This window comes from Magnolia sinica, chromosome 17 (assembly GCF_029962835.1).
Source record: "Magnolia sinica isolate HGM2019 chromosome 17, MsV1, whole genome shotgun sequence".
Classification (NCBI taxonomy): Eukaryota; Viridiplantae; Streptophyta; class Magnoliopsida; order Magnoliales; family Magnoliaceae; genus Magnolia; species Magnolia sinica.
In genome coordinates, this window is record NC_080589.1 from 56,844,015 (window position 1) to 56,871,912 (window position 27,898).

Here is a 27,898-nt window from a genome sequence, read left to right on the forward strand (position 1 = left end):
TAGATGGACGACATGGACGAAACACATGCATCATGGTGGGGCCCACATAGCACGAACACCAGCTATTGGCTGGTGGCAGGGGGAGTAGCCAATCCGTTTCCTTCGGTCAAACAATCTACCAACTTGAGAAAAGCTTTAGATACTCTGGCAGACTGTGGTGGTTGATATGCGGGTGCTAAGAAATTGTATACGTGGATTAAAGTAACTGAAGTGAGACCGTCAAAAAGTGATCCCCACTCTATATTGGCAAGAAGTTATTAGATGGCTGAGATGAGAAATAACCAACTGTTAGAATTCATAGGCTTAGGTTATTAAATCAATAAGATTTCAGGAATATAGCCTATCTACCACAATTTGGACGGTTTAATTTGAATGAAATATATATTACATGTACAATTTCTGGGTGACGTAGTATCAATTGTCACGCTCCGGCAGAGTATCAAACAGCTCGGCAAGCTTAAAGCAGAGCGTTCAAAGTCACATACAGCCATACTAACCTTTACACGTGCAAACGCGTAAAAATTCCACGTGTGTGGTAAACTCGATCTCTTGTAATTATCCAAGCGTCAGGATGACCTAGCGAGAAATTCATCTCCGGTCCACTCAATTGTGGGTCACCCGAGTTCAAAATCGACAAACACCATGAAAATTACTCCCCAACGGTCCAGATTCAACTAGGCATGCAGCCCATATTACACGGTATAACTTTGATGCCAGGTCATCATGTTAGATGATCCCACCTTACACACACGGATCAATGGTTCACACGTGCTTTATCAGCGTGTATTCCGCGTTGCAAAGTTGCGCGTGGAGACTGTGCGTGTGAGTCTATGAATTCAATTGCACAAAGAAACAAAAACTTTGATACTCTGCGAGAGAGCGATGGATGATACGCAGTCACTCAGACTTGCATACGCATCATGATTAATTCAATTTAAACCGTCCAAATTATAGTAACCAATCTAGATGTATGATGCCGCAAAAATTAAGACTATTATGTTATCTGAATATCGGATTGTTGGATATTTATTAGACGGTAGAGATAAATAAATCAAATGGTTCCATTTTCAGAAACAACTGTCCATAGATCAGAGGTTAGATTTCCAACCAATCTGATTTTAGGATTTAGACACAGGAGCGTGGATTTCTTGGCTTAATTACAGTTAACATACGCCACGTGTACTACTTCCGGAAGTGCCCGCCTATCAAGCGTCGCGGCTGACAGAGTATCAAATGACGCCCTTTCCTCTCTGTAATATAAAAACCCTAAATCCACCTTTTTAACCTTCTCCTTCGTTTTTTATCTGCCCCTCTTTCTTGCAGAAAGAAAACAGAAGAAAAACCCCCCCTCTCGATGAAAACCCTAGAAATCTATTTCGATAAGAAACACTAAAAATCTCTCTTTCTTGATAGAAATCTCCTTAATAAGAACCCTAGAAATCTCTCTCTTTTTATAAAACCCTAGAAGTCTCTCTCCCTATATATTTGTATCATTAAATCTGTTTGAAAATGGGATCAGAGCTGATTCTTCATCCATCATCAGCAGAGCCATCATCTTCTTCAAAAGATCACCACCCTACCCTTCTGGCCACACCACAATCATCGTCCCATCAGCAACAACCCCACCTTCATCACCCTCAGACGATCACACCCGTTCGATTGATCGTCCCCTCCCCCGTCGCCGTCAGCCAGCCCGATCCCTCCAGAACCCGCCTCGCCCCAAAATCCCTCTCCAACTCCCGCGACAGGCACTCCAAGGTCAACGGCCGTGGCCGCCGTGTTCGCGTTCCCGTCCTCTCCGCCGCTCGCATCTTCCAGCTCACCCGCGAGCTCGGCCACCGCAACGACGGCGAGACGATCGAGTGGCTCCTCCGCCATGCTGAGCCCGCGATCATGGCCGCCACCGGATCGGGCACCGCCGCCTCTTCATCGGCCTCCGGGTCTGCAGGTCCACTCCCTCCCCCTCCATCCTCTTCCACCCCTGCTCCTCCATCCGGTGGGGCCCACCCCATGGTGCCTGGTGGGTACGTTGCCGTCCCTGGGTTCGACTTCAGCGGCCAGTCCGTTGTTGGTTTGGACGCCACTGCATCCGGGGGCGGGCCGCGGCAGATGCCGTTCACGGCGATGCTGCTGCAGCCTCCGGCTGGACCCCTGACGGCTGAGGATGATGATGATGAGGAGTCTTCTGATGATTGAGATACATTGTTTGTTTATTTTTGATGGGATTCTGGGGTTTTCAGCTGAAAAGGGGGGTTTTAGGGTAGTTTTCTTTTCTTTATATCTTTCTTTTTCTTTGAATTTTGTTTAATGGAATGATGAGTAGCTGAGACACCAGAACTGGTTTTTTTTTTTTTTTATTTACGCTGTATATTCAATCATATGGAATAATGGTATATGACATTATAGATGTCTTTTTCTTTTCCTTTATTTCTTTCATTTCTAACAATAGATGAGAATTCCTTTATTTCTTTCCTTTCTAACAATAGATGAGAACCACAAAAATAAAAAAAAATAAAAAAAATGCTTGATTAGGGTTTGATGGGGTTTATATATGGGTATGAAAAATTACAGTAATGTTTGATGTATTTCAATAATTTTTATCACATACTAGAATGCATGAAACTGCGTATACAATAGAGAAGACAGTGTACAACCGGGTTAATCATCCTGCTTGATGGGCCATCTCCTTGCAAATATCACCGATAGACAGTTAATATTAGGAATTTCTAGGGTTTGACAGTAGTTGATCTGGAGAGCGTATCTACTAGCCATAGAGGATTAATGTTATGACCCAGTTGACAATCGGAGTTGAATGGCCATTGCCCCCAAAACGTCAATGTTGGGCACTTAGTGATAGGAATTCCATGGGTCCGATGGACAGTAGTTGCTCTGGATAGTAATTGTACTCTACGCAGAGAAGTGTGTGTATAACCCAGTTGAGCAGTCTATTTGAGGGACCATTGCTTAGTAGTATCACTGTTGGGAATTAATAATAGGGGAATTTCTCTGGTTTTACTTAGTTGATCTGGACACTATATGTACTGTACACAGAGGAGTCAGTGTATAACCAACCTTATCAAGCTGTATCATGGTTTATATATATAACATCACTCTTTGACAGATAATAGTGGGGTCTCCTGAGGTTGCATACTAGTTGATATTCCTATTTGAAGGGCCATTTCCTTTAAAAAAAAATATCACTCTCGGTTAGATAATAATAGGAATTCTTCTGGTTGGACAGTGAGTGATCTGGACTCCCAGTCCATGAATGTTTGTTAATCTGTCGTGTCTTATATGATGGCCATAGCCTAAACGTCCACTGTTTTGTATGTGGGCAGTCTAAAAATTTCTCATTTTGGCCATTTTGTGGGCTATATAGAAGTAAAGGAATGAGAAATGTTTCAGGAACAGGACCTTGGTCGATGGAGTGATTTTTATAGTTAAAGGCTATGTAAAGGGTTGGGCTCCTTTTGTTAGTGCTGCCATGTCTGCATAGTGTTGCATTGTTTTCATTTCCTGCCTCGCGGTGGGCGTTCTAATAAATTTCTGTTCTCTTTCAAGCATAGAAATTTAAAAAAAATAAAAAAAAAAAATCCAGTGTTGGATGGCATTAGATCTGGACAATCCAATGAATGAATGCATCAACTGTAGCTATCAAACCTTTTCAATGTTCACCTCAATGTGGCAATGTTTGAATGCACTTGTGTTGGTCAACCATGGACAGTTAGCAAACAGCATTGGTCATTTGGATGGCAGGGATTGTTGGGTTGGTCCGATTTTGGGATATGATGGCCATGTTCATTGATCCGGTGGTCCAGAATAATGGACATTTTCACCAATTGGAGAAAAGATTATGTCAGTGTATGTACTATATAAAGAAGAGTCAGTTTGTAATCTGTCTATAGATTGTTAGTTTCTTACTCATCATCCTATTGAGCCATAACCCTAAACCTCACTGTTCAGTGATGAAAATCCATTTATTGGACAGTTGATGTGGACTTTCAGATCAATCAATGCTCGTCAAGCTACCACAGCTTACCTGACCAGCCCTGAAATATCCACTCTTTCGACACTGACAACTGATAAAAAAGGAAAAATGTGTCTTGTAGGCAGTAGTTGATCTGGGCAACCCAACCAATGTATGTATTTGTCATGACCACCAATCTGGTTTGCTATATATTGAGTACTTCAATATTTGATTGTGTTTGACCTAGTTAACCATCAATAGTCCACAAACAAAATACACTAATTGGATTTTTTATTTTTATTTTTTTTGAGTAATAAAATATTTCTGTTCAAAAGAAAGAAAAACATCATTAGTAAAACACTCCATGACCCTAACAGCGTACAACATCATGCCATGACACTAACAGAACAGCGCACAATAGCACTCCATGACCCTGCCATAACAAGGCCATAGTATCAACGACAAGCTCTGGTTTATTCACATCCGAATTAACCAAACAGTCTGCCTCATTATTAACTTGTTTTGGAGCATGCACAAAAGAATCATCAACACCCATGCAGCCATTTGTGATTTCTTCCTTTCCATCAGCAATTCTTCGTGGGCAGACACCTCGATGACAAAATTGCATTTGGAGAACCTTTGGTGATAGCAGGGATTATATATATATATATATATGGGAAAAGGTACTATGCGCTCGACCTCATGATAAGATACCGTGAGGTCGAGCTGTGTGGGCCCCACCGTGATGCGTGTCGACCATCAACACCATGCATTTGATGGGTCCCCTCTAAATTATGGATATCCCAAAAATCAGCCGTATACGGAACTCAGGTGGATCATACCATCTAAAATCATGTGAAGACACCGTTAAAACATATAAAAGCACTTGGTGGGGCCCACCTGAGTTTTGAATGCTGCTGAAACTTGGTCTGAACCCTCATCCAAGTGGGACACACATAATGGATGGGCTGGATTTGCAAACCACATCTCTATGGGCCCAAAAAATGATTATGAATGTTTTAATGGTGCACAGCTCCTCCCCACTTCTATATGTGGTGTGGCCCACACAAGTCACGGATTGACTTGATTTTTGAGATCTAGGCCCACGATGGAATGGTGTATCTGACTGATGGGGTAGATGTTCGAAAAGCATCACGGTGGGGCCCACACAGCTCGACCTCATGGGACGGACTCGTGAGGTCGAGCGCATAGTTCCTTTTCCCTATATATATATATGAGAAATTTTATTGAAAGAAAAAAAAAAAAAAAAAAAACGAAGCAAGAGAATACAAAGAACAACATGGACAGAAAGATACCACCGGTCCACCACCCCAACTAACCTAGTTATTATCTATACATCTGAAATGGAAGCTCTGGAAACTCCTTTTGCTGGGGAATTTGCTTCCAGGTTGGCATGAAAGAATAAGATCTCGCAATACGTAGGTCCGGGAGGAAATTGTTTGCCCCCACGATCTTGACCATTTGGAGAAATGCCCTAGCCTCAGCATTATTAGAGTCAGCCACCCCCAGGACGAGAACGTTGCCAGGACCATTAACCATAACCCCCAGATATAACAAAATTAGCTTATCCTTACCTGATAGACCTGGTTTCCCCAATTGAACTCCCATCTAAGTCCATTTTAAACATACCAGTGTGGAGGGAGCACACCCATGAAGCACCGTTTTCCTGCTTATGCCTGCCACACCGGAGAATCTCTTACCAATTTGGATCGTGGAGATTGTTGATTCAGTGGTCCAGATCAATGGACATCTTACATCAATTAAACAGAAGATGTCTATACATTATTTATGGTTTAATGGTTGATTGGTTGTTGTTTGGAATATCAAAGTAAAGACAATGAGAAATTTGTGAAATAAAAGAAATTTGAATAGTTTGGGGTTGAAACATGAAATCTACTATTTCTTGGGGACTCTCTCCAAGTTTAACAGCTTCACTTCTTTTCTTTCGATTGGAAGGGGGACAACAGTTACATGTTACAAACTTACATGTTGCACACATTTAGCAATTGAGGTTTGAAGTATTGTCCAAAACCAGTGTCATCCATGAATGATGCAGCTGTATCAGCCCTAACAGGGGTGTGATACAACCCCGTGTATCAGTGTTGAACGATACAATATATGCTGAAACCAAATTTTAAAGCACGGTTGCAATCAGTGGGATTGCACGGGATGACATGTTTGTCCTTTAACATAAGCCTACCTACATACTGAATCATGGGGGTAAATTTGTCATTTTGTTGGAGTTCAATTTTGTAGGCTCCTTGGTACACAGGAGTGCTGGTAGTTAGCAATACCAACTGCTTTTATTTTGTGGGACCTTATTTAGATAGTTTGCTAAAGTGGTGAACTGGGAGAGCTTTATTGTACAGAGCTTGGGGCAGGGCCCACACCATAGTCATGTTTGGCATGGCAGTGGCATGCAAGATTCTACTCATCCTACTGATGAAAAGTGTTTTTTCCAGCTCGAAGCTTCACAAATGCCAAGGGCATGTTTGGATGCAGTATTGTATTGAATTGTGATTTATTAGTAGGATGAACTGGACATGAACCAGGTTGCGATCTCTCTCTCTCCCCCTTAAGTTATTAGTAGGATGGACTTGAAAGAGACCCAACCGCCACTTGATAGGCTGTTTGAATGGTGACTGCTCCGCCCAAAACAAATGAAATGGCCTTGTGTATTGTTTTCAGCCAATCCACCTAGAAACTAGATATGGATTCAAGAACGGTTTATTTTTAGGGTTATGGATTGAAGAAGAGTGCATTTTTATGGTGTCTGTGTTTGGCAGACCACTTTTTGAGCTTTTAGGTTCAGATACTTTTTCAGCTTTTGATATTCAGGCCCTTTTGGAGAGAGAGAGAGAGAGAGGTTCGGCTCAAAATTCTGTTATATCCTCTTCATTAAACTAATATGTGTAGTTCTATCTACTCTACTATGGTGTTGAGGAATTATACAGATCGCTGACTTGAAAGTTTAATTTTTGAGGAGTGAAGGTTTTTTCATGTGGACTGTTGGTTTTTGGGGTCCTTCCTTGGATGGGATTGTGCCCGAAATCTCCTGGTGCTCTAAACTCCCCATTTCTGCTATGTGGATAGATGGATTAAGAAGCTAGATATAAGCTAACTTTGTTTTTGGACCACCGTGCATCCATGGCGGAGTATCAGGCTACAGGTCATGAACAGAACAGATGAATGAATCATGGCCAATTGGTACACTTCCACAGTGATCTAGTCTTTTTGATGAATTGGTCCAAAACTTGGGAATTGGCAAATTGCCTGTATGGCTGGTTTGGTCTGGATGTGATAATCAAGTCTTTATGAGCCCCCATTATGGACCATTTTGAGTATTCATCCACCCATTGAGGACGTTCTGGATCAGTTTGAATGTTATGTAGCGCTGATGTGAATGAAATGGTGTAATTATTCGGTGATTGAGATGGTTGGACAACTACCTTCAATTCATGTGTATCTACCCTCTAGCAATAAGATTGTACACCTAATCCCATTTTTTGAAAAAAAAAAGAAGATAAAATGGAGCCCACGGCAGGATTTGCAGTGTCATTGGTTTGCTGGGAAAAATCTGGTGCATGTGGGCCCCCATGATTTGGCGATCTGATGGGTGCAACTGTCTTGGATTCTTTCCAATTAGATAAAAATAAAATGCAGAAACTGAAAGAAATACACGTGTGAGATGATCTCCTTTTGGCAATTTTGGGGGTTTTGGCATCCTCTGATTGAGGAGGAAGTAACTAAGACATGCATATGCTCGCACGTGCTGAGCATAGTGAGGAATTATGTGCACGTGCTTGTGGCAGTCGGTTTGATTGCATCTCATGTTTTGTTGTTGTCCACAGATGGTTTGGTTAACAGCACCCCAACAATATTCCAGATAGCAACGACCCCTTTTGCCTTTCAAGTTTCAACAATGACTTTTTGATAACTAAATGCGACTGTATGTTGCATTTTAAAACTCAAAAAAAGAAAGAAAAAAAAAAAAGTACAAAGTTCTTTTGTACCTTGCTGTTGTGCGAATTGTCGTTTGGGGGTCCCAAGTGGGCTCCACCTATGGTCACAGTGGAACTTTAGACAGTTGGGGTCCGCCAGATATATACATGGCCCACTATATCAGTCTTTTATTTATTTATTTATTTATTTATTATTACATTACAGCCATAATTCAAATTGTGGGTGGAACTCAACTTAGTTTGTGGTGGGTCAAATGTCAAACCAACCTCAAGAGACCCAAAACCAAGTCACTGAATACTTTTGTGTGTAACCGTATCACAATTCGGATTGGCTCTCACATTTGTATCATGAACCAATATATAAAATCATACATTTATAATCATCAAATGATATCTTTCAAGTTGTACCTTTTGCTACCAAATTACACCAGCAACATACATAAACTCTATTATCATCCTTCCATTATAATTAATTATAATTAAAGAAAATCTTTTTTTTTTAAACAACAACTAAAACTAAAGGAATAGATTAATATCTTTTTCTTGCTTTTCAACTCTTAACAACGGAGGACCAACGTTTAAGGTGGGGCCCACACGATGGACAGTCCATATCAAAGGTGGGCTCCATATGATGGGCGGTGGATATGTAAGGTGGCCTCACGTGACAGACGATAAAATTGAAGGTGGGCCCTACATAATGGATAGTCCACATTAAAGGTTGGCCCCACTAATGAATGACCGACATCCAAGGATGATGGAAAATGGACTTGAAGATGGGCCCCACATGATGGGCAATTTATTTTGATGGTGGGCCCCACATGATGGATGACCCACATAATGCACGGTCCACATCAAAAGGTGCAGCTGATAAATGGCCCACATCTAAGGTCGGCCTTGCATAATGGACGGCCCACATCAAAGGTGGCTACACGTGATGGGCAATGGATATTAAAGTTGGGCCCCATGTGATAGATGACCCATATCAAGGTGGGCTCCATGTGAGGATAGTTCACATCAAAGGTTTATCGATAATGATGAATGACCCACATCCAAGGTAGGCCTTGCTTGATGGATGGCCCACTTAAAAGTCGGGTGGTCTGCATGATGGATGTTCTACATTAAAGGTGATCCCACATGATGAATGGCTCACATTCAAGCTGGGCCCCACAAGATGGATAGCCCACATTGAAGGTGGGCCTTGCAAGGGGATGGTCCACATTGAAGGTAAGCCCCACATGTTGGGTATTTCATATTGAAGATAGAGCCAATATGGGTCCAACATAATGAACGGGTCCAACATAATGAACGGTCAACATCAAAGGTTGAGCCCACATGATGCATGGTGGATATTAAGTGTGGACTGAACAAACTTAAGGGATAAGTACTTACATAATGTTGGAAAACAAACATACTTATCTCTTGATTGGTAGAAACCAAGATCAGTTATTTAAGGTTGGGCTTGGCTCCAAGTCTCAATGGTAGAGAGACTTTGTTTCAAAACGGAGATCATGGGGATCTAGTGCCCATGCAGTGTAGCTGTGTTGTTGAAAACAAAGGTTACTTAAGGCATAAGTAGCTTATATAAAGTAAATTATGATCCAAATGACCCCCAAGTTTCCCACCTTCACGGGACGTTAGCAACATCTCCAAAGCTTTCAATTTATACGTGGGATATTCGATCATCAATCTAGAATGTTCATTTAGTGGGATATTCGATCATCAATCTAGAATGTTCATTTAGTAATACCGTTCGAAGCAAGCCATGGTGCAAAAATCACACCAATCGATCAATCATAGCCCTATGAATGAGGCCAATTTGTTCCAAGTGGCTGTTTGTTATGAGCCATAGGTTGCATTGTTAGAATAATCAAACCAAAGTACTACTTCAAAATCATAAGCAATACAAAGTGGGTTCCATCAAATACATGATTCAAGATGATGATTGGACCTATTTTTTCTATGCTTTTTTAACTGTCCATTTTCCATGCTATTTATCCGAAACTTAAGATCATCCAATTGGCATGATTTTTGCATCATGGCTTGTTTCTAATTGTAAGAAAGAACGGATGGTTCAAATTATTGATTGGGCATCCCATGTGTCATTTAAAATCTCTGCGGAGCAAGTCCCGTGATCGGCAGAGTTTGGGTCTAGGCCTAATAAGTTCAAATTTCACCCAGCCTACCATGAAGGTGTAGAACATCAGAAAAAACTCACTAATTTTTGAAGGTACTATTCCATAAACATCAGACCACTCAGCATATGGGTAATAGGCCATATCTGATAATGGACTTTTATTTTCCATGCATGGATAGCTCTGATCATGAACCTGATAGCTCTGATCATGAACCTTATATAGCGTAGAGTCCACAACATGGTCAGTTCCAATCATGAACCCTATTTCATAGAAACCATGATTTTATGTTTATACCATGATTACTGGTCATAACTCATATCTATATTTGAAGTATTTAGGTTCTGATTTGAGTTGGGTTGCCTGCAGACCCAAACTAAGCCCAACCCAACCTAGGGTCATGTTGACGTCAGGTTGTGGATTTTAATCCCAAGCCCAACCTAACTTAGAATTTGGGCTGGTCCAATCATTGTTTTAAATACAATCGGCTGATAGTATCGGTATCACACTTGAGCAATACGAGACCCAACATGAGTCCATATATTTCATCATATCTGGCGGTATTTTATTTTCTATAACATCACAATGTGTCAACGAGATATATTATATTGCGATTTATATATATATATAAAATATCACTGTCATTTTCTATCACTGATACTTTAGATGTATGTCAACAATATCTAAGTGCATCCACCCCCTTTTTTTAAATATTAAAAGAATTTCCATTCTTTTTTTAAATTTTAGTTCTTTTATTTGATCACCTTCCTAAGGGAATTTGAACCACTACTATGGATTGTTTGGAGGGAAAAAATGGGTTTTGATGCACTTGAGTTCTGAATCAGGTTATTTTTGTATATTTTCTTCTTTCTGGTGAGTTACACCTGATTAGGGGGTCTGATGAAAGATATACACCATGGCAGCCCACACAAAACTATGATTTTCATCCCCTTTGTTCCACATGGTGTTGACCATTCGAGTTGTGAATCTAGCTGGATTTTTGGCCTTAGGGCCTAGCATCGAGGATAGAACCTGATAGAGGGAATGGATTTTACACATAAAGATGGTGGGCCCCACAGAGTTGGGTGTTTTTCTTACTGCATAAAACATGTCTTGTAGAGAATTCTGGTCCTAGATTTCCAAGCACTATACAATACAACATGGTGAGCCCCCACAGACTTGGGTGTTTTACCATCAGCTGTACCTCATCGGACCAATCAACGGTTCGGATCACCCAACCATGACCCCAGATCCAACAGCAACAGAGCCCTATCCTATCCTATAACAATAACAAAAGGTAGGAAGCCATGCAAGAAATCATACCTGAACTGGGAATGCATTGCAATCCGACCTTTGCACAAAGCATGACAACCTATTTCTTTCAGTTTTTTTTTTTCCCTCGAAAATTAATTCACACTTGTGCAAGGACATCTGAGCCGTGTATCAGATGGCCCCCACTGTTTAGAGCATCTGGTGAAAAATTAGGCCAATTAAATGCCAGGTCAGCCTCACATATAGCAAAATTATGGACCCCACAGGTAGGAAAACTATGGACAGATATGCAGCCCACCTGAAGTCGGCCTACTTGTATTATCAGCCAGATGATCACCTAATAAACAGCTCAAATGCTCTAGATGAAGATATGGACCCAAGAATGGCTTTGAATCGCGGGCATGGATCCAGAGAATTCCCGTCACATCCAAATCCTATCACCGCAACATCTCAGTTCCATGGATGCCAACTTTAGATGGCACACAAGTACACTAGGTGGGCCACACATTTAATGAAATTATTTATAAATATGGGAATTTTTTTTTCTATCACTGCCTGCACGACCTGTACACACATGAAACATACTCTTCCTATGTCATTACAATTCACATGCACCGAAAGGAAAAAAAAAAAAAAAAACAGAGACAAGAAAAGAAAGAAAGAAAAATAGAATGATCACATGCACTGACCACACCATGCAGTCAATTCATGTCTGGGCCCCACTGTGTAATGGCATCCAACCTTTCCAGCAAGTTTTAAGTTCGTCCCACCATGAAAATAGGACGCCCCAAAAAATCAGGACGAGTGGATTGGCCCGCTTTATGAGCTGGGTGATTTTCATGGGCAGCTGGCATACCTGTTGAACAGGCTAGATGTTACACACACACACACACACACACACCCCCATGGTGGGCCCCACATGAGTTACCAACATGGTCACTTATCATGCAGTCTGACTACATGTTATCATTCCTCTAAACAAAGGGCCAGCCATGGGACTTTTGAAGGTTCACTTACTCTGAAAATAAGACTCATTCTCTTCCCACCCATCACCACATCCTCTTAAGCTTCGGCTTCCAAGATCGCCACCACCCACTCTCTCCGATTCTCCAATCCAGAATCCCCTTCTTTGGATTGGCCCGTTTCCTTTTGGGTTCTTTGGAGGCATCTTTTGGAGTCAGACTCCTGATGGGAGGCTGTGGACTCCCCATCTCAGACGAATCAACGATCCGCTTCACTAGCTCCAACACCTCACTCATCTTGGGCCGCATCTTCGGATGCCGCACCAAGCACCGGTTAGCAACCGCAGCAAGCTTCTGGGCAGACTTTAGGTTGTACTGCCCTTGGAGCCTCGAGTCCAAGATCATATGGAATTTCTTGATGTCCTGAATGTATGGCTTGACCCATTCCAAGAGCTTCTGCTCACTTTTTGGCCGGTTCCGGTCCACCGGGCGCCGACCTGTTATGAGTTCGTAGAGGACGATGCCGTAGCTCCAAACATCACTCTTGGACGTGAGGCGTCCAGTTTGTACGTACTCTGGAGCTGCATACCCAATTGTTCCAACTACCTGTTTTAAAGATAACGGTAGAAAGTAAGGAATCGGACATAAGTTTCTTCTTGCTGTCATCTGCCATTAATTGAGGTTGAGGAAGTCATCATTATTTTAATGCAACAAGACCAATAATATGGATTTAAATGCCAGTCTATCTATTTATATAAATCCATGTATTGATTTCTTTGGAGTGTTTGGTACTACAGAAAAAAACATCGATAATGCTAAAAATTAGCTGAAATTGAAGATCTGACTTTAGGATCTCACAAAGGAGAAAATAATAACGAAAAGTTAATTTTTTCCTCGACCTACTGAGTAGATGTGGGCCCCGATTCATCAAAAGTGGAGGCACCATGATCAACAGTTCATTTGGCATAGCAAAAAGTCCTTTTTCTCTTAGCACACAAACACCCACCCACCCTGGGGACTTCAGTGTTGAAACGCAGAGTGTCTACCACAGAGCCATGCATCAAGATCCAACATGGCAAATAGTCATTTGCTCAGTTGAGCATCATATAGAACCTCATAAAATAGCTACATGCAAGCGTAATTACATCAGTGTTTTAAATAGCGGCAGCATGTTGTGTAATGTTCAGCCCTCTATAGCATGTAGCATAAGCTACACGATACTTTATTAATTTAAAAATAAGAAAATTATGATAAATAGTCGGAAAATAAAATAAAATAAAATAAAATGCCTAAAAGATGATTCATTTTTCAAGTCTAAGCAAATTCAAATAAGTTATTAATTATCAGTTATCAAAAGCCAATCCACATACATAAACCAAATCAAATCATTATCACATCAACAACTTTCTAAGCAAACCAAATTAATTAATAATGTCTAATTGAAACCACAAGCCACAAGTATGAAAAGAAATTAAAATCCCACGGGTTGAGAATATTAAGTACAAAATACAATTTTATATATATATATATATATATAATTATCATATATATATATATATATATATATATATATATATATATATAAAGCATAGCATACACTACCTGCGCTACATGCACGCTACATACGCTACGACCCTGGTAGCGTACACTACAGGGGATTAACGCTATTTGCAAATGCTAAGCAGCATTGTAGTAACGCTGCGGATGCTATTCAAAACACTGAAGTACATTCAAGTGTCTGGTTTCCAGGAATTCGGCAAGCCATGACCAGCTGTCCGTCTGTGTTTTCTTGGGTGATAAAAATTAAAACAAAATAACATCCTGCAGCTTTTCAAGTTAAATATAAGGTGCTATATGCTATTGTTACAAACAAGCATCCAAGGATCTGTAAACCTGACCATCTGTGTCCTACTTTCATTGCCAGTGAAAAATGTCGATACAAGGCATGGAACTCTAACATTGGATGGCAAATCCAAGCATGGGGAGATTGTTTATTTGAACTTGCATTTCAGTTAAAAGCCCAAAACTCACTTCTATCCCTATTGCTCTTTAACTAAAGCCTGTCTTGAGGGTGAACAGCAACTGTTAAGGGTACGTCTGGATGCACTATCAAATTGAATTGCAATTAATGCCAATAGAAAAAGAATTGCAATTATTGGTCTAATGAAGTTAGAATGTCAAGATTGTGATTTCCTTAGCAGTCATGTAATTGCAACTACATTACTTACAGGTTCGCCTCAAGAGGAAGATAACTGCCAGTCTGCAATTTGACTACTTCCTCATCATGATTAATAGGAAAGCAAAACCTTTATTGCTTTTCATCATCATCTAACCCTTATCCCAACTAGTTGGGTTTGGCTACTTGAATCCTGTTCCTCCATTCTGCTCTATCAAGGGCCATGAATTTAGTTAGACCATAGGACATCGTCTTTTCTTACTACTTCACCCATGTCCTTTTGGGCCTTCCCCTTGCCCTTTCAGAGCTTTCAACATGACCCAACTCACTCTTAATGGGCGCACTTGGTCTCCGTTGCCTCAAATGCCCTCACTTTATTAGCCAAGTCTACCTTCCCTCATCTTATTACCTATTGGTGCTACTCTTAAGTTCCCCTAAATGCCCTTTTAGGGCCTGTTTGGCCGGGCAGATTGGATGGGATTGGAAGGGATTAGAAGGGATTGGAAGATAGATCCCGGGATTGGCCAGGTGGGCCAAACAGACACGGGGATCCTGATCCCAGGATATAGCAATCCCATGGATCTTAAGACAATCCACTGACATCACCATCATTACCTTTAAATCCCATCCAATCCATCCTAATCCCTTCAAAATTGCCTGGGACGTGTTTGGTTTGAGGGATTGAAAGGGATTGGAAGGTTTAATCCCGGGATTGGCCGGCATGCCAAACAGACCGGATATAGCAATCCCATAGATCTTGCACCAATCCACTGACGCAGCTATCATTACCTTGAAATCCATGCAATCCACTCTAATACCATCCAATCTGCCCGGCCAAACGGGCCCTTATGGTTTCTTCTTGATTAAAAAACTGAATCTTCATTTCATAATTCAATTGACTTGTGCATCCAAACATAGCCAATCAATCAGATCATGGACATTTGTATACTCTTCATATCAAGCTTACATAGTTCTCTCTTTCACCCAATTCATATTTCTCTAGTAATGATAATAGTAGTGTAGCGATGATAACATCATCTCCATGATTTTCAAAATCTTAAACCAGTATCATCTCAAAAGACTTTCAAAAAAACCCACTTCCACATGTTACTGTCCATTAAGTGCATGTAGAAGGCACAGCATATGACATATTTCATGGGTAATAACAGAGGAAAATGCCAAGCAAAAGCAGCATAAGCCATGTCAAAATACCGTCTCAACGGATCAACACCGCCATCAATCCACAGGGAAAAAAAAAAACTACGGAAACTATTCTAGATTAGCAGTGCTCGAAATGCAAAACAATCAATGTTAAGTATAATTCAATGTGAATACAACTGGAATGCAAACCATTCCTAAGTTTCTCTATAGATAGAGAAAAGAAAAGAAACACCAGGATGGAGAGCAGTTCTAAGGCTATTTATAGATCTTTTATTCAATAGACTTACCGCCGTTGAGACATGACTTAATCCCTCTGACGGGCCCTGTCTTGCCAACCCAAAATCTGACAGCTTTGCATTCCATTGCTCATCCAACAGAATGTTGGAAGTTTTAAAATCTCGAAAGATAATCTGTACAAATATAATCAATAGATGTCAGCATTGACATGTATGAAAAAGCATTTCCAGATCAATCTTTGGTAGCTATAGTTGGACCATGTGACATGCAGCAATTGGAGAAACTGCTTTCTCCAGAGATCCATAAATGATTGCATTATTAAATAGATATACAGCATTTTCCATTTTCGAGTTTTAGTATTGTCTTTCAATTGAGAAAACTAAAAATTAAAAATAAATAAATAAGAAGAACTGAAGGGAAGAAGCATCAAATTTATGTAATGCAAAGTGAAAGGACAGGCCGATAGTCAAAATATCCACTTATAAGAATATGAAAGAGGGGAATGCTAGCAAAATCTCAAGTCAGACTATATAAGCTGGACTGGGGCAGTTATTCGTCCACCTAAGAGCGCAGGTTCTCCTTACTTTGATGCAGACACAGGAGTTTATGTGCAGATCAATCAGCGTGTCTTAACTGATGTCATGATATTGAGTGGCACTCAGATGACATGTCGTGGTAGATATTGGAGGATGCAAGGAACACACTTTCATCCATCCAAACTACATAAATATGATGCAACAACCTTCCCCCTTCCATTCCTGCAAACTACTTTCTCCTATTCTCATATTATTCACCAAAGAAAAAGCAAGAAAAAGAAGGCCCTACATCTTGAAACCATCACGCAGCCTCCTGGAGAGAGTGTAATGGTGTAAAAAGTATCCATGTGTAATGGTGTAAAAAGTATTCGTGTAGCTGACCCCAATTAGTTGGGACAAAGTTTTGATGTTGGCGTTGGTGGTGGATGAAAGTATATGGACTAGATGAAAATAGAAAAGATTCAATGCCCAATAGGATTATCAGATCCCAATATCTCAACCCAGATCCAATCCATTGGACCCTCAACACGGGTCCAAACCCTAATCCAAGTAGAACTAGATCCATGGGACAACCCAACCCATTGACAGTTGGGACATCTATGCTAGATGATATGGTTGCAACCTTCCACCATGTACCTTGATCTTCAAGATACTGAATGGCACAAAGACAATCAGGAAACCTTCTCCTTATGCAATACAGCTGATCCACAACTCTAGAAAAGAGACAACAAACACTATTTACGTCCAATCTACTAGAGCAAACAAACCAGCAATGCTTTTCAATCTACTCTTCCCTGAGCAAAAGGACCAACAAGAATCCTGCTTTTCACCAACTTGAATCCTTGGCTGAGGCTTTAATACCACTCATTAGGTTTCAGTGCAGCTAAATTCCAAAAACAGAAGAGTGCACATATCTCTTGATCCGTAATTTCTTTTCTATCAGAAATAAAACTGTATATCATCATCATCTAAGCTTTATCCCAACTACTTAGGTGCACAAAAGTACAAGTAGAAATAAAGGATTTAAATGTACACCATAAAGGGGCACGCTCCGGTGGTACCGGTACCACCAAAAGCTCACAGTGGTACTGGGCAGATGTGGAGCCCACGTGATGTATGCAGGCCATCCAACCAATCCATCAGAGGCAGCACCTCATATTAGCACAAGGTGTAGAAAATCAGCCCGATCCAACACTCAGGTGGGCCACAACACATGGAACAACGTGAGAGAGGACGCCCACCCTTGATTTGCAAAGGGGCCCACCTGAATTGCAAAAAAGTAGTAATTTTGGCCTGACCTTTCATCCAGGGTCAGAAAGGCCTAGATTTCATATAAACAATATGGTAGGCCCTCCATGCAAATCAAGGGTGGGTATTCCCTCCCAACACCATATTGTAGCCCACTGGATTCACGGTCATCCTGATTTTCAGGATCTGAGAGTAACATGCAATGACGCATCTGATGGATTAGTTGCATCCAACATGTTGCTTGGCATGTGTTCCCTAATAAGGCAATTATTTAAAGAAGTACAGCAGACACATGAACAAAATAACTTACTTGACACTAGCATGCAACTTCAGTCATGAAACGAGGGTAAATCCTGATCAGATGAAATGAGAACAAAGAGATGAAATACCTGAAATTCCATTTCTTCATGAAGGTATGTTAAGCCACGAGCTGCATCTAGGGCAATTCTTAGTCTCCTGGCCCATGAAAGAGGTGTGGTTGAACGGGTGGATAAATGGTCCTCCACGCTTCTGTTTGGCATAAATTCATAAATCAGAAGCCGTTGTATTCCTCTCTCATCATCTTCTGCACAATATCCCACTAGTTTGACAAGATTCGGATGATCAACCACCCCAAGAACATTTACTTCTGTCACCCACTCCTTGTGCCCCTGAGAGATGAATATCTACATCAGCAGAGTATATGACAAAAGACGTGTCTTTCTCAAATGAACACACAAACACAAAAAAAGAGGCATTTGCTCAAGAAAAACAGTAGCTGATCATCATCGTGTTCAGTTTCTGTCATCACCACAACCGCCGCCAGGCATCATTAATGAAGGGGTACCTACTCACTCCTGGAATATTGAAGGTTCAATTTGCATAGTGATGCAACCATTTCCACTATTGGATTTCAGATCAAGACACGGGACCTCATGATTTATAGGTATGACCAAGAAGGGCTCCAAATGCATATATTCTGTTCAATCAAATTGGTAGGCCCCACATGTAGTTTGATCAGATTTGGACCCCATGTCTGCAGTGTTCACACATATGCAGTGTTCATCCGTATACAAACACATACGGGTTAGGACAGTTAGCAATCTTAATTTCAAAATTGCCTAGTGGGAGTTTAGCTCATGATAAAGTCTTTGTTCCCTTGCAGTTAAGAAACTACTCTAGCAAACTACTAGTTGAAGTTTGTTTTGCATTTAAATTAAGAAAATACAGTTAAAATATGTAAGAGGTTAAAGGAGGCAGATAAAGACTCTATATCCACATCTGCACCCGTGTGTTTGAAATCAGTGAATTGATTTATTCTTCGCTTTCTTAAACCCCGTTTTTATTGAGTGTAAAGTTCCTAGGTGGCACGATGCCACTAGAGATACAAGTTTGAGGTGCATGTGGTTGACATTCTCCTTTATTTCTTTGGTGGCAAGATGCCAACAGAAGGGTTGTTTAATGTCAATCTGTTGAGATTTTTGCATTTCTACTGTTGAACAAATAAAAGAACCTGAAATTCTGGTTGAAAATTGTGGGAATCATCAGAATCCCAGTCGATCTGGTTCACCATTTTTTTCTCATCCCATCCCAGAATTTCAAACTAGAAGACCTGTGGGAGTTGAATTGATTTGTCAGTTCATTTTCTCTATACTTCTGTCCCATCCCCGTTCTCTCTCCCCAGAACTTGAATTCTCATCAAATTCGAATTTGACAAGCAGTACTGTTCCTTACATTGATTATTAGTTTCTGTGTTATGTTTTAATCAGACACTAAAATATAATCAGAAAATCAGTATGAAACTATTATGGTTCATCTTTAAACGTTAACTGATTGAGTTACAATCAGTCGTTAAATCTGAATTTTTAAAAAAAGTATTGCTATGGTTGTATAATTGTTCTTCAAGTAATCAACCATCTATTCCTGGATTTCCTGACCATTGATTCTTTGAGCTATTTGATTTGATTTTACTTTTTTAGATATTTCACTGCAGGAATCCATTTATATATTTCCGAAGTTTCAGTTAGAAGTCTGCCCAGTCGTAAGTGCTCTTTCCGCCTATACTGGGTCCCACCCTTGAACAGTCCATACCATATTTCTAAATCACCCAAAAGCCTGTATTTACCTCTTTTAATTCATAGACCACACTTTGATCACATATAAGCTACACATCGATTCATGGGGTGATATATTTAGAACTAGATGTATGCTATATGGAGGTGATATATTCTGAAGTAGATGTATCGTAAATTAGAGTGTTCAATGGGCCAGGATGGCCTGTCAGGCTTTCGGGCTTGGCACACTTCTGGGTGAGCTTGGGTTGAAACACTAGGCTCAAGGGGCTGACCTGTGCCTAAAATTTAAGCCCATTTATTAATTGGGCTGGACTCGGGCTGCATGCCTGTCAGCCCAGACTGAATGTGGCCTGTTGACAGCCCTATGGTATGTGGAGGATATAGAAGGATCAATAAGATGGTAATCGATGGAGATGGTCGTAAAAATTTCATCTCCGAGAAGGCAGTAATAGAACTCTCAAATTTGAGTTTTTTTTTTTTTTTTTTCAAAGTGTAAAGAACACCCTACCCAACATTGCTTTTTGTTGTATTCCTTTGGAGAATACTTACTCTAAAGATGCATGGTGTGCGGTAATTTCTTTATTTATTTTCCTTTTTTCTTCTTCTTCTTATTATTTATTTATTGTCATAACTGACAGTGATTTACAATAATGGGTAAGTTTCACTAATATACAAAGATTGCCTAAATACACCACCCTTTGCCAAAGCCTCAGCAAACTGATTAGCCTCAAAGAGAGAAAATAACAACATCAGCCCGTTCATCATGTTAGCACAAAAATAACACTTCCAAGGACCCAGACAACCTCCCGCCAACTAGGAAAGAAAACACTTTGAATCATCTTCAATTATAAGCCGAATCCAATGATCCCAAATGAGACTTGGCCAAGGATAAACCTACTTAATTGCATGTAATCCAGTTGCTCTATAAAAAAACCTGGTCGCTCTATAAAGCTAGACCATAGTCATACTCTTCATGGACAATGGGAATGAAGTATCCCATCCATGATGCTGAGAAGAACACTTATTCTTTCCAAAAGCATAATAACAGATTCACTAGGAAACCAATTTCTAAGAAGATCTAGAAAAGATTCATAATGAAGCCAATTTCTAAGAAGATCTAGATGGCCACGAAGCCACTGGAAGAAGTACAAGTGAATCGACGGGTGAACTGAAAGAACAGTCAACAGATGAAGTTGCAGATGGATCCATGAATGGATCCACATATAAACCTGGTCATGGACTAAAGCTGAATTGAACATGGGATAGCCTGATGGATTTTGCTGATGGATTGAATGCCAGATCAGAACATGAACTGATGACCAGATTAACAAAAGAACTGACAGACAAATTAATGGTCAGATCAGCAAGTATAAGTGCATTAATCACGCTCCAACAATCTGAAGATCAAGGAAGAGATGGAAACAAGACAGTAAATTTGGTCAGCAATCAGATGGACAATGTGACAGTATGCCGTGTTGTGGAGGTCAATGACAATCAGATGCAATCCGATGGGTGTATCTCCACCATCATATCAGGGAAAGCAAGGACATGTTGCTTATGTTACAATGACAATGACAATGACAATAAAGAATGGCACACATTTGTTCTCATCGGTTATTCTCACCTGAGAGATTGATTCGGAGCTCATATGGTCTTATAATGCTCGCGAAGGGTTATCGAGTTTGGGTGGCTTAAGGGGATGAACAAAGTTCTCATTATCAATCACATGAGGAAGATGGTTATTCCTAACATGTGCATTATGTGTCTTCAAGATTCCTAATAGGTGGATCATTTGTTCATGCATCGTGACTACGTGCCATCTGGGAGAGGTTTTTGAGCTATTCCAATCTCGCTGAGTTATACCCGGTGTTCGCAATATCGATAATATCGGTCGATATTACCATTATTGCTGGCCTGCAAGACGAAACCCATCAAAAGTCCCCGAAATTTTAAAAAAATAGAAATTTTTTGTATCGTGCGATATATCGCACAATATCACACGATTTTTTGCGAAATCCCCAATATTAGCAATACTATCGCACATTACAAAGCCAACAACCATTTGAGGAGAGAATTCCGATGATAAAAGGCCGGGAATGTCGGGTTTGCAACATTCTCAAAAAAAATTTTTAAAAAAAATCCAAACAAAAGGAGGGAAATCCATGTAAGAGAGGGGATTTCGGTGCCTGCAGAAGATGTGAGCGTGAATGGAAGCTAAATCTGGTGGGCCACTCGATCAAGAGGTAGTGGTGCGCCGTAAGTGCGAAAAAAACACCCGATTTTCCTATTTTTTCGTCGAACAGGGGAGAGATTTTCTGCTAAATGGAGATTTTGACCAAAAATTTGCCAAAATCGTAGCGATTTTGGATTTGGGATTTGAGATTTAGGGTTCCAGAAGGACCAAAACCCTTTCTTGCCATGAAAATGGCTTCCGATGCCATTTATGGAAGTGGATCGGGTGGTGTACCGCACACAACGACCTGGCTGGTGAGTCGATGAGTTCTGTGGGCCCTACCATGAAGTAAATGTTATATCCAAACCGTTCGTCCATTTCGTGAGATCGTTCCAGGGTTGAGCCCAAAAATAAGACAGATCCAAAGATCAAGTAGACCACACCGCAGAAAGTAGTGGGAGATTAAACGTCTACCATTGAAACCTTTCTGGGATCGCAGAAGTTTTCGATCAATCTAATATTTCTTTTTTCTCTGCATCCATGTTTGTGTGGCCTTATGAATAGATTGGATGGAGAAGAAACATTACAGTGGGCCCTACGAATGTTTTAACTGTGGGAATCACTGTCCCGCTGCTATTTGTGATGTGGTCCACTTGACCTTTGGATATGACTCATTTTTTGTTACGTGTCCTAAAATGATCTCGCCAAATGGATGGTCAATATAGATATAATAAATACATCATGATGGGGCTCACATAACTTTAATCCTCTTTTCATGGTTAATACGCACGTAAACATACACCAGCGAGGCCGCTGATGTGCGGTACAACAATTAGTTGGCTTACTTTACAAACGGGTTGTGGGGTCCACCTTGATGTATATGTTTTATCCATGCCATCCATCTGACTTTATCATTTAAGGACGTTTGGCCAAAACTTCAGCAAATCCCAATCTAAGGTGAACCACAACATAAAAAGTGGTGAATAATCATTAAAAGCATTTTATAGGCCAAGACAGTTTTGGGTTAAGGTCATCTTTGTATATTCCCTTCATTCACTTCTGGTTGAACTTATCGACAAGTTGGATGACAAATAAACATGATGGATCTACTTAAAGTGGGCCTTCATATTTTTTAATGGTGAACGTTTAATCATCACTGTTTCATGTGGTGTGGTCCACCTAAAATTTGGATGTACTTATATGTTTGGGACAAGATCCAAAAATGAGTTGAAAATTTGAATAGACGGAGCGGATATACAACATATCATCATGGTGGGCCCTACAATAGCACTATTTTCTGTGGTAGGGTCACTTGAGTATTGGATCGGCCTCATTCTTTGGCTCAAGCCCTAAAATGGTCTCTCCAAATGGATGGACAATGTGGATACAACACATACATAATGGGTGGGGCCACAATCAGGGTTCCATGCACATCGTTCTCTAGTTCATGCTCTAAAATGATCTCTTAAAATGGATGGATGGTATGGATAGAATCCATACATCATGGTGGGCCCATAGTAAAGGTTTACCCTCAATGCGGCCCTAAGAAGTTTTTAATGGTGGCCGTTCAAGAATCACTATTTCCTGTGGTGTGTTCCACATAAGATTTGAATCTGCCTCTTGGTCCTATTAGGCTCGTGGTGTGGCCCACCATGTTATTTGTGAGAAATCCACTATGTCCATCCTTTTTTTTCATGACATATTAGTTGTCCATTATGCATCATATCTGAATATAGTTAGTTGTCTCAGTTTAATCAGACAACACATAACTTAAGACCCTATACAAAGGAAACCTATTATGTGCACTTCTTTTTTGAGATTTTATAATTTATAAGTGTGTATTGAGGTATTTTTTAATAATTCCTGAAGTTTCATTGAAAAATTCGACCAATTTCCTAATGTTTCCCCATGTTTCCCAAAAAGTGCAATAAATTACGCGATACAAACAATATATCCCGTGCGATAACCGATATGTATCTGTATCCCAAGGCTGCGATACATTGTGCGATATCGATATTTCGAACACTGGTTATACCTCTTTCAATTGGGTCTTTCTTTCCAGCCTAGCATGAGGGATGTTGTGATGCCAAAGGCATGGTATTATGGCATCTTCTAGGTTTTGCTGCAAAATGTATGCTGATTAAGCAAAACCCAGCAAATAAGCACCCCCTTTGAAAGGGACACTTTCCCAAATCCCACTCCAACACCCGAATCACAATCCCATTTCCTCTCATGCTTTTGTGCAACTAGATTGCAGAACCACTAGCTGGAAACAAGTGTTATTTGAAAGCTGCAATGCTTATAAGCAACAATCCCTAGGCCAAGTAATCATGACCATCATTGAATGCAAAATAAAAATAAAAAATGAGATGTCTAAGTATCTGCTAGCAAAGTACTCAACTAGCCATTGTCTTCACTTAAGTTGCATGGGCAATGCCTTCTCATGTTGTCAGCAATTCAAGACAAACAAAACCATCGAAAAAGGCTAACCAAAACCCAATTCAAGGACCAAGAGAGCAATTAGATTGTGAAAAGTAGATCTCTTCTCAAGAAAACTCTCAATCAAAGTATGACTTCTCAGCGGTAACCTACAGACTATAGCCCAACTTTAAACAAAAGAGACTTATCCAAGTTGATAGGGAGTATTGTCACGAGCCAAAGAATTCTAGCAAACTTGCTTGTATAATGCTTGGGTTCATATATTACATTAAAGGGAGAAGTTACCCATCAATTTCCTTGATAGGATCAGAGACTGAACTAAGTAAGCCAAGAAAATTGATCAAGTCCCTAAAATGTACAGACCATGATTCAAAATATTGGCTGATGTTTTGGTCAATACAAAATGGTTTTCCAAAAAACCAATATGACCGATAGCTGATATTGGTTTTTAGAAAAATACCCTTAATGATAATAATAATAATAAATTAAAAATTTGAAAGTTCTTAATGACAAAAATACCATAATATAGATTAGATAAGATCAAGAAACTGGTAGAATCAACAATCATGCTCATCCCGCCGTCAGCACCACATGGATGGGCCATAGCCCAAACAATTTTGATTGGATTATCACAATTCACAATCATTCGATATTGTTAGTTATGTGAATCCAAAGTGGACCATCGCTGGATTTTTTTCTCACACTTGTGTCAACCATCCATTTGCAAGTCAAGGTATTCTGTAATGGTAACAGTGGCCATAACAGCCACCACCATTACCATTACAATACAGGCTATAACGGCTGTTGCAATCACTTTTTTTTTTTAATTGAAAAAAAAATAATCCAAAAAAAAAACTGTATCAGCCCCGTAATGGACCGTTACGGGGGCTGTAATGGCCGTTACGGGCATTGTTTCCAAAACAACCGTTACAGCTGTTACGACCCCGGTAACGTGTAATGGTTGCTAGCCACCGTTACCTTTACATAACAGCCGTTATGGCATGCCATGAAATAAGTGGTCAAAAGGCCACCGTTGTTTGATAGACTCAATATTTTTGGCCTATAGTGATCCACATGATGGCCCACTAAATCATCGGTCCTGATCACCATAATATACACACATGCCATTTAAACGGTGAAGATGCCGTGAGAGCACTTTGAAGTTTGAAGCAAGCTAGATATGGTAGCGTGCCTCATGAGTGATTATCAGCAAATGAATCATAATATGTATATTTTGCAATTCACATTTGGGTAAAGCAATTAGTGGTAAAATTAAACTAAAACAGAAACAGGAACCAAAATTAAAACAAGAGAACCGCTCAAAAGAAGTCTTACCTGCAACCCTTTTCTGCTCAACTGTTTAACAGCGATCTCCAGCTTGTTCTGTGGATCTTCAGGACTCTTGATCGTACCCCTATATACACACCCAAATCCACCTTCCCCCACCATGAGGGATCGGCTGAAATTCCTAGTAGCAATCTTCAGTTCAGCAAATGTGAACCCCTTAAGATTGTTTGGCCTCTGGGACAGGCTCGGGAATGGGCTACGCCCCATAGATTCGGCGCTTATGTCTGAGACATTCAGAGAGTTCAATTCAGAACCCGACCTCCTTGCCTCACGATCAGAGACTTCGGTACAGAAAGACCGAGCCGACGTGGACTTTGAAGTCTTCTGCTCTTCCCTCTTCTCTCTCATGGGGAAATGGAAACACTTCATAACCCAATAATTACCGAATTTGCCCCTCTGATAAACAAAATGCATAAAAGAAAGCTCAAAAACCTTGTATGCATAAAAAAGCAGAATCCAGCAGCAAAATACCAAAATTTCAGGGAAGGAAAAGAAAAAATATTAAAATCAAAATTTTTTCTCTTCAGCATTCAAAATCAGTTCTGCAAAATCCACAAAGCAAGCCTTGTTCGGGATTTTTATCGAAGAACGATTCATCTTCTTTGTAAACCTCAACAAATCCCCAATTTCAGAAATCCATCTAGGGGTTACTTGGGATCAGGCAAATGGAAATTTGGATATCCTAAATCCATGAAATTGACATTTCCATGGATTTTCCTGGAATTTGAACCCAAAAGGACCTCTTTCTTTTTTGCTTTTTTCTTTAATCTTTCCAAACTCGATTTTGAGATATTTCAACAAAATAATAAAATAAATCCCCTCTTTTTTCCAACCCCAATTTCAGGATTTTCACCTGCCAAAATAGGGGGGAAAAAACATTTTTTTTCAGAACCCAAGTTCAGAAAATTCACCTCATGGCCTCTAAAATTCTCCACCTTTCTTCCCAATCCAATTCCAGCAATAAATATACCAAACCAAAAAATATTAAGATTTATTGAGAAATTTAGGGGTTTCTATTTAAAACCCCAATTCCACAAAATTCTCCTAATAAGCCTTAAAAATCCAATTTTGATGCCTTCAAAAATAATAATAATAAATAAATAAATAAATTCAGAACTCAACTGCTGAACTCAAAATTTCCTCTTTTCAAGATTTCCTTATTTTTGTTTAAAAAAATCTTCAAAACCGAATTTCAGAAATTCCCCTTTTCAAGATTTCCTTCTATTTTTTTTTTCCTTTAAAAAAAAAAATTTCAAAACCCAATTTCACAAATTCCTCATTATAATCCCCAAAAATCCCATTTCTTATGCTTTCAGGAATCCAACTGCTTACCCAAAACCCCCCCTTTCGCAATACATCCTCCCTCTTCCATCTAATTTTATTTTTTTTAATCACTTCTTACCAGAAAAGCCAATTTCTTTCTCTTCCAAACCCAATTTCAGAAATTGGGTTTTCATCAAAACTACTTTTGCAATAACAATAAAAGAAACAAACAAACAAACAAATGAGAAAAAGCTCACCTTGGTTTTCTGTTTTGTCTGTCTCTCCAAAACCCAAAACCAGAAATTCTTATATCTTAATAACTATTGAAATCCCACCTTTGAAGAGCTTCTGATATATTTTAAAAATAACAAAAATGAAAAATAATAAAAACCCAAATCTCAGAAGAAAGCCTGCAACGAGCTGCCCATGATCTTACAGAAGAAAGTCAATATAAGGCAGCTGGAAATCAGCTCACCCACCTTTTCCCCCTCCCATAATAAATACAACCTTTAAAGAAAATAAAAGATTATTAGTTATTAGAGAGAAACAAGGAAAGAGTTACAAGAAGATTTATTAGATATTAGAGAGAAATATGGAAAGAGTGAGGAAAGTGTTACGAAGGAGAGATGTGAAAAGGGTTTTCAAATCTTTGAAAAATGGGGGTAAAAAGTGGGAGAAGAACTTTGGTACTCTGGAATTGTGGATGATACACAGTCACTCAGATATGAGTTAAGTTTGAAATTGCTTACGTGGCATATGAGTAAATTAAAATTAAAGTGAAGGATGACTGTTTAGATATACCATGAACGAAAATTATGGTTTATTTAGTTATTTGATTATGGGATTGGTGGACATTTATATTGGACGGTTTGAAATGAAAGTCGTCCAACGGTCAACAAAAAAGTGTCCATGAATCAGAGGTTGGGATTTTTTAAACGATATCATACT

The 27,898-nt window shown here is 39.8% G+C and overlaps 2 protein-coding genes across 5 annotated transcripts; one reads left to right on the forward strand and one right to left on the reverse strand.

The window, feature by feature from the left end:
* Positions 1-1,282: 1,282 nt before the first annotated feature.
* Positions 1,283-2,407, forward strand: LOC131231096 (transcription factor PCF1). The gene has a single exon (XM_058227188.1). The coding sequence runs from the start codon at positions 1,510-1,512 to the stop codon at positions 2,194-2,196; it is 687 nt and encodes a 228-aa protein (XP_058083171.1). The 5' UTR covers positions 1,283-1,509; the 3' UTR covers positions 2,197-2,407.
* A 9,042-nt stretch (positions 2,408-11,449) lies between these two features.
* On the reverse strand, positions 11,450-27,578 carry LOC131230667 (serine/threonine-protein kinase PCRK1-like). 4 transcript variants are annotated; one of them, XR_009164059.1, is made up of 6 exons: positions 27,208-27,575; positions 25,676-26,083; positions 18,064-18,324; positions 15,941-16,063; positions 11,653-12,922; positions 11,450-11,552 (listed from the first exon to the last, which is right to left on the reverse strand). XR_009164059.1 is itself a non-coding variant. In XM_058226564.1 (5 exons), the coding sequence occupies exons 2-5, from the start codon at positions 26,054-26,056 to the stop codon at positions 12,404-12,406; spliced, it is 1,284 nt and encodes a 427-aa protein (XP_058082547.1). In that variant the 5' UTR covers positions 26,057-26,083; positions 27,208-27,575; the 3' UTR covers positions 11,450-12,403. The 4 variants fall into 4 exon arrangements, 3 of the variants coding, with proteins under 3 accessions (XP_058082547.1, XP_058082548.1, XP_058082549.1); XM_058226564.1 differs by having other exon boundaries at positions 11,450-12,922; XM_058226565.1 differs by lacking the exon at positions 27,208-27,575 and adding an exon at positions 26,599-26,770 and having other exon boundaries at positions 11,450-12,922.
* Positions 27,579-27,898: the final 320 nt, after the last annotated feature.

What these genes read in the sequence shown, in the direction of transcription:
- LOC131230667 (XM_058226564.1), bottom strand. Translation starts at nt 26,056, where the DNA reads ATGAAGTGTTTCCATTTCCCCATGAGAGAGAAGAGGGAAGAGCAGAAG. An exon ending in TGAGCAGAAAAGGGTTGCAG is followed by an intron (nt 18,325 to 25,675) that starts GTAAGACTTCTT and finishes TTCATCTCTCAG; the next exon opens with GGGCACAAGGAGTGGGTGAC. An exon ending in ATGAAGAAATGGAATTTCAG is followed by an intron (nt 16,064 to 18,063) that starts GTATTTCATCTC and finishes ATATTTGTACAG; the next exon opens with ATTATCTTTCGAGATTTTAA.
- LOC131231096 (XM_058227188.1), top strand. Translation starts at nt 1,510, where the DNA reads ATGGGATCAGAGCTGATTCTTCATCCATCATCAGCAGAGCCATCATCT.